General features: G+C 44.6%; 1 protein-coding gene across 1 annotated transcript in view; it reads right to left on the minus strand.

Moving 5' to 3' along the window:
- Positions 1-416: 416 nt before the first annotated feature.
- The window catches only part of LOC103605990 (band 4.1-like protein 4B), a gene marked incomplete at both ends in the record, with an annotated part of 97451 nt that continues 84212 nt past the window's right edge, over positions 417-13655 (minus strand). The window contains 4 exons of the mRNA XM_008590586.1: positions 417-494; positions 2506-2692; positions 8408-8506; positions 11143-11210. Of these exons, the coding sequence (XP_008588808.1) occupies positions 417-494; positions 2506-2692; positions 8408-8506; positions 11143-11210 (432 nt within the window). The remainder of the gene's footprint in view (positions 495-2505; positions 2693-8407; positions 8507-11142; positions 11211-13655) is intronic.

Below are 13655 nucleotides of genomic sequence, written 5' to 3' on the forward strand. Positions count from 1 at the left end.
GAAGGACAATGGTGGGAGGTGCGAGGTGCCTGGAAAGCTGGGGTGTGACCTTAAGCCAGGGCCTCAGGCCAGACAGATTGTTGGAAGCCACAGCAAGAGATGCCCCATGGGAGGGCATGCAGGGCACAGCCCAAGAAGCCAAGCACGGAGGAGGCCCACAGCATTTGAGGAGCAGCAGACAGGTGGGGTCAGGACCCCTGCAGTCACCCTCAGAGGACAGGGAGCACCTGCCCCTCAGGGGCTCTGGGAGGTGGAGGGACCCCTGGTACCTGAACCCTCGACAAGAGCTGATCCCTAAGCCTGCAGGATAAGAAGAGCCTTCTCAATAGCAGTGCCCACCTCTGTCCATCCACCCCACCACCAACATGTGTCTATGGTCTGTGCATTTTCTGGTTTTAGCAAAATAGGAAGTTTACCAGAGGAGTGGCTTCTGTGAAATCCATCAGAAGATCGCCTGGTTCCAGGGTAAAGGCACCTCCTCGGTCAGAGGGGCTCTATGAAGGCAGACAAAGATATCTCTGGTCAGTGACAGCTCTGGATTGACAATGGAATTTACCAGAAAAGACAGAGGTTCCCAACCTCTCCTCTACCCCCTTTCTAACACTGAACTCATTAGCATGCCAACTGCCCCCCACCCCGCTCCATATTTCCCTTGCTCAGCATTGTAGGAAATGTTGAGACTGAACCCTAATTTTTTCTGAAAACTTCATGGGTAGAAGCAGGGTGTGGTGTGGGAACTGTCCTTTTTAAAGTGGCAAACAACTTTTCTTAAGTGCTCTGAGTGCTGTTTGACTGGTCATTTGGGAGAAAACACTTTAAAGAGTCCTCTGAATCTATAGAGAGAGAGCCAGGACTTTGTGCTGGATCAGGAGGATCGATTGGCCTCCAGGCGCTAGACAGATCTGCGCAGTAATGAAAATCTTCATGGTGGGTGGGTGGCACCTTGAAATTTTTGTTCCTTGTTTTTAGAAAATATTTTGTTCTGGGCCAAGCCCGTGGCGCACTCAGGAGAGTGCGGCGCTGGGAGCACAGCGACGCTCCTGCCGCGGGTTCGGATCCTATATAGGGATGGCCGGTGCGATGCGCTCACTGGCTGAGCATGGTGCGGTTGGTCACAAAAAGGACAAAAAAAAATAAATAAATAAGAAAATATTTTGTTCTTCTGCTCTGGGGTTTTAGCTGCCTTGAAGCCCTTTGAGGGAGAAAAAATGAGCCCCATCAACTTGGTGCAAGCAGGGTCCCAAGGAGGGAGACAGCCGGGAGAGGGGAGCCCTGTGGCCTTTGTGCGTCTACCCCACCCCTCCGCCGCAGCTCCCTTCTGTTTTGTGAGTATTTCAGCTTGGTTTCAACCAAGCTGTGCGGTATATGATAGGAACCTGTGTCCACACATGGAACAAAGCAATACAGGGGACACAGCAGAGGGGAAGCCAACTTGAGGGGCCAGGATTTGGTCTACAGAGAAGCAGAGAGCTTCCGTCTGGGCCAGTCACTGGCTGAGGGGTCCATCCAAATTTTTGTGAGGAACACAGAGGTATTCCCAGAGACACCTGGGAAAAGGACCCGGTGAAAGACTGGCCTTGGTCAGGCAGGGAGTGGGCCTAGACTGTTGTTATTTAGATGTTACCAGGAACCTTGATCCCTGAAGCTGCAGAAGACTCGGGCGTCCACTTTGCACAAGAACTTACACTTCCGCTGGACCCAAAGCCAGCCCATGAGCTGGGCGAGGTAGCAGATCTTATTCCCATTTTTAGGAGGAGGAAACTGAGGCTTGGAGAAACAAGGGCTTTGGAAGTGCTCTCAAAAAGAGCAGTCACGAGGCGTGTGAATGGAGGAGCTGGGAACAGACTCTGGGGCTCTGGTCTTGCCCTCAAGGGCACCGCCCCATACACATACCTCTGCTCAGGGTGGCTGTTTGGACCAAAGCCACCTTTGACTCACCATCCACTGGGATAGCAATAGGTTTGACTGTATTTGGACCCAATTGCCCAAGAGCAACCATAGCTAGAGGTCACTCAAGACAGACATTGTGTGTAAGGCCTTTGTCACAGCCCATTCACATCTCTGGCGATTTCCTGACATTGCGAACTGGCAAATAGAATAATACTTCCCATTTTCAAGCTATTAACACAGGCTATCCAATATAAAGAATGGGACGAAGACACTTCTTTGTGCTTACTCCTCCAAATTGTCCACTATAAGGGGAAATGTTTCTCATTTTCTATCTTTACAGCGCAGTAATAGCTTATGTAGGGATAATATTCTAAATCAAAATTGTCCTTGGTTTTATACTTAGTTTTATACAATATTATACTAGCTCTCTCACAAATGGTTGGCTTATATTTTGCAGACAGGTTATATAAAAACATGTTTGGTGGTTCTTGCTGTTGTTTTATGATTGCACACAATTGATTATGAAAAATTTAAATGCCCACCCCAGATGCCACTGACTACATTGATACTGAATTCCTAGCAAGAGCAGCTACTCCTCAGGGTTTTTTCCCATACCTTGGCCCCTGGGGACAGCTGGCCCTTGCCTTCTGACTTCTGAGGCGAGCAGACTTTCTGGACCTTGGGGGACGCCAGTGGTACTGAGACTTGCGTGGCGGCAGTTGCAGTGTTTGTGGCTGTAGCTGGGGTCACTCCCACTGCCTCAGCCAGGTCTGGAGGAAGGTCGTCTTCATCACTGCGGTTACTAAAAGCACATGAAGCTCTGCTCATTACAATAATAAACAGACTGTGAGAAGTGGAGGGAGCATGGGGAGGGGTGGGAAAGCCAGGGCTGGGGGTGGAAGCTCCCTAAACAGATGTCCACCAGATGTCCATTTTTTTGCCAAAGCAAATTTGGGCTGGATTTTCTGTCACTTGCCAGAGTTTTTTCATTTTTGTTTTTTTAAATTGTGGCAAAATATCCATAACCTGATATTTATCATTTTAACCATTTTTAAGTGTACAAATGCATTCACAGTGTTGCGCAACCATCACCACTATCTATCCCCAAAACTTTTTTCATCAACACGACAGAAACTCTGTATTGTTGACAAGAACTTCCCAAAGCCTCCTCTCAGCAGCCTCTGGTAACATCTATTTTACTTTCTGTCTCGATGAATTTGCCTGTTCTAGGTACCTCCTATAAGTGGAATCATACAACATATGTTCTCCTGGGTCTGGTTTATTTCACTCACCATAATGTTTTCCAGGTCCATCCTTGTCGTAGCATAGATCAAAATTTCATTCCTTTTTTATGGTGAAAAATACTCCATCATATAGATGTACCACATTTTGCTTATCCATTCATCTGTTGATGGACACTGGGATTGTTTCCGACTTTTGGCTACTGTGAATAATGCTGCTATGAACACTGGTGTACAAATATCTGTCTGACTCCTTTGCTTTCAGTTCTTTTGGACTGGAATTCCACCTAGGAGTGGATCGATCATATGGTACGCCTATGTTTAACTTTTTGAGAAACCACCAAACCAAGGGATGTTATTTTGAGTGGCTTCCCTTAGGTGGGTAAATACGAGGCTTTTAGGAACCCACTGCTCTGAGCAAAGGTATAATGGCACCTTCTATGGCCTAACAGCAACTGTCCCTTTGGTGTAATAAACTGGTTACAGGGCAGGAGTTGGGCACATTTGTTTTGGGGCCCAGTAGCTCTGGTCTTAGAACCTCTCTAATAAAATGAGATGACCTAGGCAGGAAGCCACCATAAGGGAGAAGTCGGGCCTGGCATCTTGGGCTTATCTCCAGAGCTTGGATTTGGGGGGAAGCTTTGACCTCCCACTGAGTGTGCCAAGGCAGGAAGCCCAAATGCTAGTGATTCCCAGTTCTTAGCATGGACAGTATTTTCTCACTCTTGTAGAAATTGAGACAAGTCTCCTATCCCTAAGGCCAACCAGCCTGCTGCCTGTGCAGTAAAAGGTTGACTCAGCAGCCCTGGGGTACTCAAACCCTGCACATTCCAAAGGAACCACTGGCATTGATGAGCTCTTGGGAGGTAACCTCTGGGCCCTTCTAAGAGTCTTTGTATAGCTGAGACCTTGGGCCATGCCAGATAGTTTTTGCTATCAATGTGATTTATGGTGAAACACCTGTTTTTGTATGCCTGAGATTTTGGGCCATGCTGTATCAATTTGACCTCTGGGGGGCTGGAGACTGAGTAGCCAAGGTCAGTCATGTGGGTACTTCATGCCTACATGACTGACCCCCAATAAAAACCCTGAATGCCAAGGTTTTTAGTGCTTGGATGAGCTTCCCTGGTTGGTAACACTTCGTATATGTTGTCACACATTGTTGCTGTGAGAAGTAATCACTGTCACAGGGAGAGCACAAAGGAAACTTGTGCTTGTTTTTCCTGGACTCCATCCTGTGTGCCCTTTTTTTTTGCTGATGTTACTGTGTGTCTTTTCGCTGTAATAAACTGTTTTTTTTTTTTCCTTTTTGTCTCTTTTTCCGTGTCCGGCAACGGATCGCAACCCTCAGTGTTGCACCCGCACCGGACTGGGACCGGCAACGGGATCGCAACCCTCGGTATTGCTCCTGCACCTCGCTCTGCCAGTGAGCGGGAACCGGTCTGTATGTGGGATCCGAACCCTCGGCGGGAGCGCCACCACACTCCCAAGCGGCACACTATAGCAGTGCGCCACCGGGCCGGCCCCCACTGTAATAAACTGTTAACCACACTCATAACTGCTGTTCTGAGTTCTGTGAGTCCTTTTAGTGAATCACCACTCTTGAGGGTGGTCTTAGGGATGGACCCCTGGCACACTGCCTTTAAAGATCTTCCATGTGGAACTTCTAAAGCCATCTTGACACATAGCCTGTGCTTTAGAAATGATAGCCGAGCTCAAGAGTGTAGATAAAAGACCTGTGACCAGTGGGCACACATGTGGCCTGTGCAGGGCTCCTAACATGGCCTGTGCAGGGCCTCATGTGGCCACAGGACACAGCTGCAGTGTGGATATGATTGGCTGTGGAGGACCCTACAGGATTTTAGATCATTCCATGTATGGAGAAACCTCAAGAGGAGGATTTAGGATTTATTACTAAGAAGGGGGAAAGGCGAGGTTTGAATAAGTATGTGGAAAACTTAATATGACATCACATATTTGAATCTACATTGATGAAACAGGTCAGATCAGTTTCACATGCATTTGCCCATTTAATTTTCATAACAACCCTGTATTATGATCTCCATTGTCCAGAGAATCAGATGATATTCAGTGGCTGATTACTGAATTATTTGCTCAAGGTCACATAGCTACTTAAGTGGAGGAGTGGGGTAAATTTTTTACTTCGTCTTTAAAAATTGTAAACTTAAAGACATAATTATTTAGTTTTAAATAAAAGGCCATTTTAAAAACATAGCTCATCTTTCACAGCAGGTTGTCAACTGATACTGTCTAAAATTTAAAAGACTCCAAATGCTTCACAGTTTTTATAATCTTTTGTCTTAACTTAGATCTTATGACAAAGAAACATAGCTAAAATTCAGCAAGTCTTCCAATGTTGCCTCATTTTCTGAGGTAAATTCATGTTAAATCCACAAAACAGCATTTTCATAAGTAGAATTTTATGTATAGAATGATCTTTGCTTTGAAATTATTTCTTTTTTTAACAACACGTATGCACAGAAACGTGTCTAATGTAACAGACATCAACTGTGAATACTGATTATTTTTGATGGCAGATTCTAGGGAATTGGTTACTTTTCTCTGTGGACTTTTCTGTCTTTGCCCACTGAATTTTTTTTTTTTTAAAGATGACCGGTAAGGGGATCTCAACCCTTGGCTTGGTGTTGTCAGCACCACGCTCACCCAGTGAGCAAACCGGCCATCCCTATGTGGGATCCGAACCCGGGGCCTTGGTGTTATCAGCACCGCACTCTCCCGAGTGAGCCATGGGCCGGCCCATGCCTACTGAATTTTTAAAGACTTTTCATACTATGCTGAAATAAATAGTGAAGTTATATTTCTGGAAAAAAATGGAGCAGCTTATTATTTTCTAAACACATTAGCTGGTATCAGAATAAAAATGGCACTGTCACCTGCCTCAAACTCTTTGCAGAGTTCCTCTGCTTCTCCCTTCTCTGCATGCAGTAGCCACAGTCTTCCTCCCTGTCTTATTTCCAAGAAGGAACATGGCTGAGATTTTGTTTTTATTCCTAAAAGTAGTGGGTTGATAACTCGCTCAGAGCACCTCACTGTTATAATACTCTTGGTGGAACAACCTAAAATCCAAACACACATAATTCCAGCCTAGCAATTAAGAATATTATAACAGCAAGACGAGCTGTGTGTGCGCACGCATCAGTATCTCAAAAACGGTAATGTATAAAATATTTCCAGAAAATCAGAAATCTGAGTTTTCCCACGGGTCTTCCTTGACCCCGTGTTGATCAACTTCATCAATACCTATGAGTTAAAGAAAAGAGCAAATGAGTGGTAACCAGTGTCAAGGATTCAAGGACTATTTGTGGGACAAAAACTTAACAAGGGGAAAATCCAATACATTATTTTTTCTATTGTCTACTAATGGAGAAAATGCTGCCATTATTTGATTTTTGAATGAGAATACTTTGGGGCAGCTTAAGAAATACACATGTGAAGTTAGAGGTTTGAAAAGGGTTTCCTTAAAAGAACCGATTTGGTGAGTTAGGGAAATTTTCTTTCCTTCCAGGCCATGTATCAGTTAGTCATTGTTTCAAACATTACTGCATATCCTAAATGGGTGATAATAACATTTTGAGTTTCAGAATGCAAAGGAAAGGGCAAGGGCCGCCAGCTTTGTCCTCAGGGAAGCAGATTTGGGTGGCTTAATTTGTCCCCCAGAGATCATTAGGACTGTTAATTATTTGAACCTTACTCATTTTGGCTTTCTTAGGAAATGCAGGTGCTATACTGTCCAGAAGGTTCTATTAAGGCTAATGAGGTGGGATTTGTCTGCCCTTAAAATCCCCCTGCACGCCTCTTCCTCTTTTCACAAGGTGCACATGGCAGGCCTGAGATGGCTGTTTGAGAACTGCATCTGGGGTTACACTCCCTGTCCTACGCTTTCCACTCTGGGCATTCCCTAAACTTGACCTTCTCTCAGGAGCTTCCAGGTCCTATATGGCCAGGCCCCTTGCTAGGGGCTTTACCCAAATTGCCTTGTATTAACCCTCACAAAATCCCTCAGAGGTAGGTATTATCTCACCCATTTTATCAGTGAAGAAAGAAAGGCTCAAAGAGCAATTTTCCCAAGAGCTTGCTGCTGTAAACCGGCCAGGGCCCTAACAGAAGCCTTCCGAACTCCAGAGCCTCCAAGCTTTCCCTTGCATCCAAAGATTCCCCCCTACAGCTCTCTGACTAATGACACATCCAGGCACAGGCCCTGGGTGACAGCCAAGGTCAAGAAATGGAACTACCATGGTGATCAGCACTACAACTATTACAAATACCACCACCTCCTCACTATAGCATTCATCTGCCTTCTTTGGATTATAGTTATTTGTGACTCTGACTTTCTCTCCAATAAACTGTGAGTCTTTGGATGGGAATTTTCAAAGTCACTTTGCTGTTCTCTGACAATGCCTAGAACAGACCAGTGCACACCACAGCCAAGAGACTTGTTAGGCCAAACAGAACTGGACTGGGACACTCTGGGATATGGCACCCCCTATAGGTCCCATATAGGTCCATGATTAGCTTTGACTGTTCATGCTACCATTTTACCAATGTGCTGAGGAAAGCAGCTTCTGATCGGCCCCCAGTGATCCCTGTCCGGGTATTCACTTGCCCACGTAATGCCTCCTCTTGAGTGTGTGCTGGATCTAGAGACTTGCTTCTAATGAATAGAATATGGCAAAGTGATGAGATGACATCTCTGTGATTACAAAAGACTGTGACTTTTGTCTTGCTAGCACTCTCTCTTTGGCTCTTCTTGTGTGTTTTCCCTGATAGAGACAGCTAGAGAAGCCTACGTGATGACAAACTGAGGGCAAGCGCAGCCCCCTGGCCCTCAAGGAACTGAATCTTGTCAGCTACCACGTGAATGAGTCTTCAGATGAGACCACAGTTCTCACTGGCACTTTGAATGGCACCTTGTGAAAGACCCAGACACAAAAGGCCCAGCTAAGCTGTGCCCAGACCCCCAACCCACAGAAACTGTGAAGCGATAAGTGTGGATTGTTTCAAGACACTAAGTTTTAGAGTAATTGGTTATACCACAATCGATAATAAACACATATGCCAACTATGTAATGTTTTCGGGGAGAAAGGTCTAGTCCCACTATGACCTAAATTGGAAATAAACGGAATTTAGGGGATGGCTCGCTGGGAATGATCTGAAGGGCTAAGAAACATTTATAATCGAACATTTAGCATCACTGTAGTTCTTACAATTGAAAAACTTGCAGTACAGAACTCACAAACTATACTGTCTTGTTAACTTCCTCACTCGGGGAGGCTTGATTTCCGGCTTTTCCACAGCTGGTTGGGTAGTTTCCACACGTATAGGAATAGGACTTCTAGAAACATACCAAAGAAAAAACAGAACAACAACAAAAAAGGTGTATTGTCTTGTTTTGGCCATAAGAGACTGCCTTCTCAGTTAATTTATACCTTAATACCATTGACAGTCAAGAAATCCAATTTTTTTCTTCTCTTCTCTACTTATTTAATTATCACAATTATTTTTAAAAATTATAGAAAATCCAAAAACAAAAACAAAAACCAAAAAAAAAAAAAAAATAGGAAAGAAAATACAAGTAGGAAACTAAATTTAATAAGGGAACCAAATAAAATTTCCCTGCCCCCAAACAGCCACCTGCCCACCCCCAATATGAGGATTTGATTCATAATCCGGTTTTGTTAATAAATTGAGTGAAGAGAAACCTATGGGTAAGCTGTTTTTACTTCCAAGTGATCTGGTAGCTATGCTATTTAAAACACAGCACAGAATATATTTTTTTAAAAAGATAAAAAACCATTGTATATTTTATGTGAAAAAAACGCATAATCAGAAGATCTTTAGGAGTGGCTCTAAAACATTTTAACTCTATGCACATGTAAAAATGTTACAAATTAAGTTTCACTTTTATCTTTCCTCAAGAATTTATGCCAGATGGTTATCTGGGCCCTGCTCAAAACAATGATTTTTAAGGAAAAACTGTAACACATTTTTGTAGTGGTCATGACTAATTTCATTTTTTAAAAAACAGTTATTACCTTCTAGGACCAAATCAAAACTAGTTGAGGTCCTCAACAAGGGACCTCTGCCAAAAAAATGGACACTTCTGGGCCTCCATTTTCTCTTCTATTCAGTGCCTAATTTGGTGATAGTTCTGTGGCCTAATAACTGGACTAATGTGATAGGCCAGTGCCTAATAAACACTTGTTGAACAAACGCGTGGATGAGCAAATAAGGAGTTGGAGTCAACCCATTCTACATTCATGGTTTCCTCAAGCTGGAACCCCTAGATCACCTGGGGTGCTTGTTAAAATGCTGATTTCTGTCCCTGCCAGTACCCCCACCCCCCAAACACAGGATCCGAAAGGTTTGGAGTAAGGACCCAAGAACTCCCAAATCTAGCCAGGGAGCACATGACTTTGCTTGGGTGGAATGGTTGGTATCTGGAAAAGCTTCACGGAGGGCTTGACTCTCAACTAGATGGAGGGAAAACCACCAAGGTGGGAGACAGAGTGGAGACCAGGCTGAACGCAGGGCACTGAAACTGCTCCAGGGTAAGGTCCCAGTGAAAGAACAGGGATTTCAACCTGCAGGGACCAGGTCACGAGCAGCCTCAGGCTGAGGAGCTTACACCGCAGGCAGCGGCAGCCCCGGCGGCATCTCTGAAGGTCTTAGGCAAGGGCGTGGCATACTCAGACTCGCAGTTTAGAAAGGTCCTGAGAGCACTGAACAGCACGCTGGTGAAAGGAGGCCAGGATCATTCTGGAAGACTGTTGCAGTGGTAATCCCAGAAGAGAGATGATGAGCGCTCGAGGTAGACAGGGATTACGGTCATGAAAGAAAGAGGACGGATGTGGGAAATAAGACCAAAGTCAAATTGGCAGGACTTGGTGGCCAATCAGGTGAGGGGATGAGGTAGGATAAAATCAAGGACTCCCAAAATTTAGGCCTGGGCAAGGGGAAGGTAATAAGGCCATTCACCAAGATGGGTGGGGTGGGGTGGGAAGAGATGAATTAAGTTTTTGAAAGGTCTTAGAGGCAGCTGGGTATGTACCTCGGGAATAAGACAAATTTATACCAAGAACATAGACTGGGAATCATAAGGTGATGTAGGGAACTGTTAGCTTTTATTTTTAGCATCAAGTATAAGAATCCCTCAGGGCAGTGGTTCTAGATCACCTGCGGTGCTTGTTAAAATGATGACTCCTGTCCCCACAGGCACCCTACCCCCCCCCCAAGGGTCTGGAGTAGGACCCAAGATTCTGTTTTTAACAAGAGACTGATGCAATAGTTCTTGGATCCATTTTTAGAAACTCTACCCTAGGGAGACCCTGCCAGTGTTAGTAGACCACCAAGGTAGCAATGAAGCTGCCATGATCTATAGGTTGTTACCAACCTGGGTTGAGAGAGGAAGAGTTTTTGCTTTCTGTGCAATTTTGGGAGGATGGGTTGCCTCTAGGATTGGGGTGTTGGTGGGATGAAAGCTCTAAAAAACATCTGTGGTTTCAGGACTGGCAAGGAGCTTGGTAAGCTCAGTATGAGGAGCACATCAATGGGCCAAGGGAAGAGTGCAGAACTGAGCTGGGAGGGAGCAGAAGCCAGGTCGTGAAGGACTTCTTGTGTTCTGTTACGGAGTCTGGACTCCACTCTGAGAGCAAACAGAGCTTTTAAAGGACTTTAAGGAAGGGAATGACAAGATCAGATCTACATTTTTGAGAGCTGTCTCATTAATCCCGAAGTGGTTAACGTCCTTATTAGTACAGCAGGTAGAAATATTAAAACTGAGCTAAGCAGCATTTTTTAGGCTTAAAGGAAGTTGAAGAAGCCAGTCTTCTTTTTAATCTCTTTGGACCCACATTCTCTCAGTTTTATTTTTTCACTCTGATTTTTATCAGCAAATGCCCTCATGAGTAATGTTTCAAGGATAATGATGATACAGAGTATATTTCCCCATTCAGACAGGAAGCAACAGACCTTACATTAGCGTCCTGAAGACTGGATTTCTTATTGATATTTACAAATGTTGATTCCTCTTTTCCAACCTGTTAAAGAAAACAGTCACATTAGTCAAAACTGAATATTTTGGCATCCAAGATGTTTTGTCTCCAACATTGAAAAGATCATAGATGGGCCGGCCCCGTGACGCACTCGGGAGAGTGCGGGGCTGGGAGCGCAGCGACGCTCCTGCCATGGGTTCGGAGTTCGGATCCTATATAGGACTGGCCGGTGCGCTCACTGGCTGAGCGCGGTGCGGGTGACACCACACCAAGGGTTGTGATCCCCTTACCGGTCACGAAAAAAAAAAAAAAAAAAAAAAAAAAAGAAAAAGAAAAGAAAAGATCATAGAAATGTGCAGATGGACCAAAGAGAGAGTTCGACAAGAATTCAATCAATAGCCAATTTTACTCTGGTGTTTATGTAAGTTATCAAAAAAAGTGTTGTCTTGAGTAATGGGATTAAGGCTTAATCATTCAAATGCAATCAGTTTTTGCATTCCTACTTTTTTTTTTTTTTTTTTAAAGATGACTGGTAAGGGGATCTTAACCCTTGACTTGGTGTTGTCAGCACCACGCTCACCCAGTGAGCAACCAGCCCTCCCTATATGGGATCCGAACCCGTGGCCTTGGTGTTATCAGCACCGTACTCTCCCGAGTGAGCCACGGGCCGGCCCCATGCATTCCTACTTTTATTGAATACCCACTACATGCCAGCTCATGCTTGAATGAGAAAAGGGTGGTGGGGGAAAAGCCAAACCCACAGTTTCATCCTTCACCTCACATTTTATATCAGTAATAATAATCAGCTCTACGCTCATGTAGCACTCACAGTTTACAAAGGAATTTTGAATCTTTTCTTTCATTTCAGTATAACAAGCCTGGCAGGAATTGTGTCATAGGATTTTGATAGAAGCCTCTCTCCTCTGGTGAGACCCACAAAGAATAGAGGGGGAGGAAGGGACACCCACTCAGCCAGCCAGGCAGCTGAACACACAGTGGTGGTCAATGCAACCTTCATGCCCATCACAATACACAGAGCTTGGCCTCTGTTCTAAACACACATTGGGCAAGGATTTCAAGGTTCCTGGCTGGGAGGGCGCTACTTTATAGCCTGCTGCGAGTGCCCACATATGGACCCAGTCCTGCTTCCTGATCAAAGACGTTCTTAGAGCCATTAACAGATACTGCCATTGGCATTCTGCTTCCTGTCCTTACACACTTGATCTGCACTGATGCTATAGAAAATTAATGCTTTTTTTTTTCACTGCTAGTAGAATATTAATGCTTAAGCCTTGTGCAAAAGCCCCCTCCCTCCATCACAATCTCTCAAAACCCTCTAAATCAGGGATTCCCAAAGCACGTTCCTGTGTTCCTGAACACTAGTTCTACAGGTGACCGTGGGAGCTACTTTACAAGTGTTCTGTGGCCAATTTAGTGTAAAAGAAAGTAACACAGGTTTCTTTCCTCCAAGACTTCTTAGAACCTATAAGAAGCTAATGTGCATTGGGTCTATCCCAGGGGATTTGGTGTGTGCAGCATTTCCAGAATTATCAGGGAGATTCCTGTGGNGTTTCTTTCCTCCAAGACTTCTTAGAACCTATAAGAAGCTAATGTGCATTGGGTCTATCCCAGGGGATTTGGTGTGTGCAGCATTTCCAGAATTATCAGGGAGATTCCTGTGGGGGCTTGTACTCCTTATAACATGTTGGGAAACACTGTTCTTAAATTACTGACTTCACATCTCCCCACTTCTTTCCTGCTCTCATGCCCTTCCACTATGTCTGTTTAGCCAGGACATTTTCTTTTCTTCTTACCTATGTCTCGTCTCTTCCCTACACTTCACAGAATGAAATATTTTCTACATTCTGCACTTCTCCTCTGGAGCGGAAACCTGGGTCCTCTGCAGATGATGCATGCAGTGCAGGACCATTGGGAACAGGATAGAACTTCCCAATGTAGACAGTATCAGCTTTGTAAATTGTGAAATTCATGTCAGTTTTATTTGCTCTGTGATAGTATAAAAATGGCCTACTTTAACACAATGAAGGTAGAATAAAGACAAAGAGAATTTGTCACTATAACTTTGATATAACTGAGTTTGGAATGGGAAGTCAACCTGAAAAAAGAGCAGTGGTAAAAAGGGCTACCACAGCTATCTGCAAGGAACCAGTGCCCCCAACAATTTCATCACAGCACAACTGCGATCATTATTGCCAATATCTCCACAAAGCTAGAGCAAGGCATTGTGCTAGGTCTTCACATAGACTGTCTCATTTATTCTTCACAGTAACATGAGGTGGTAGACATTATTATCTCCATTTTACAAAATGTGAGAAAACTGTGCCTCAGGGAGGATGACAAACAAGATTAAGGTGATCAGTGGTAGATCAAGATTTACACCCAGATGATCTGACTTTAAAACTTGTGTTCTAGGGCCGGCCTGGTGGCACACTGGATAGTGCGCCGCTTGGGAAGTGCGGCGGCGCTCCC

Source organism: Galeopterus variegatus, unplaced genomic scaffold, assembly GCF_000696425.1.
Source record: "Galeopterus variegatus unplaced genomic scaffold, G_variegatus-3.0.2 Scaffold6218, whole genome shotgun sequence".
NCBI classification, from domain to species: Eukaryota; Metazoa; Chordata; class Mammalia; order Dermoptera; family Cynocephalidae; genus Galeopterus; species Galeopterus variegatus.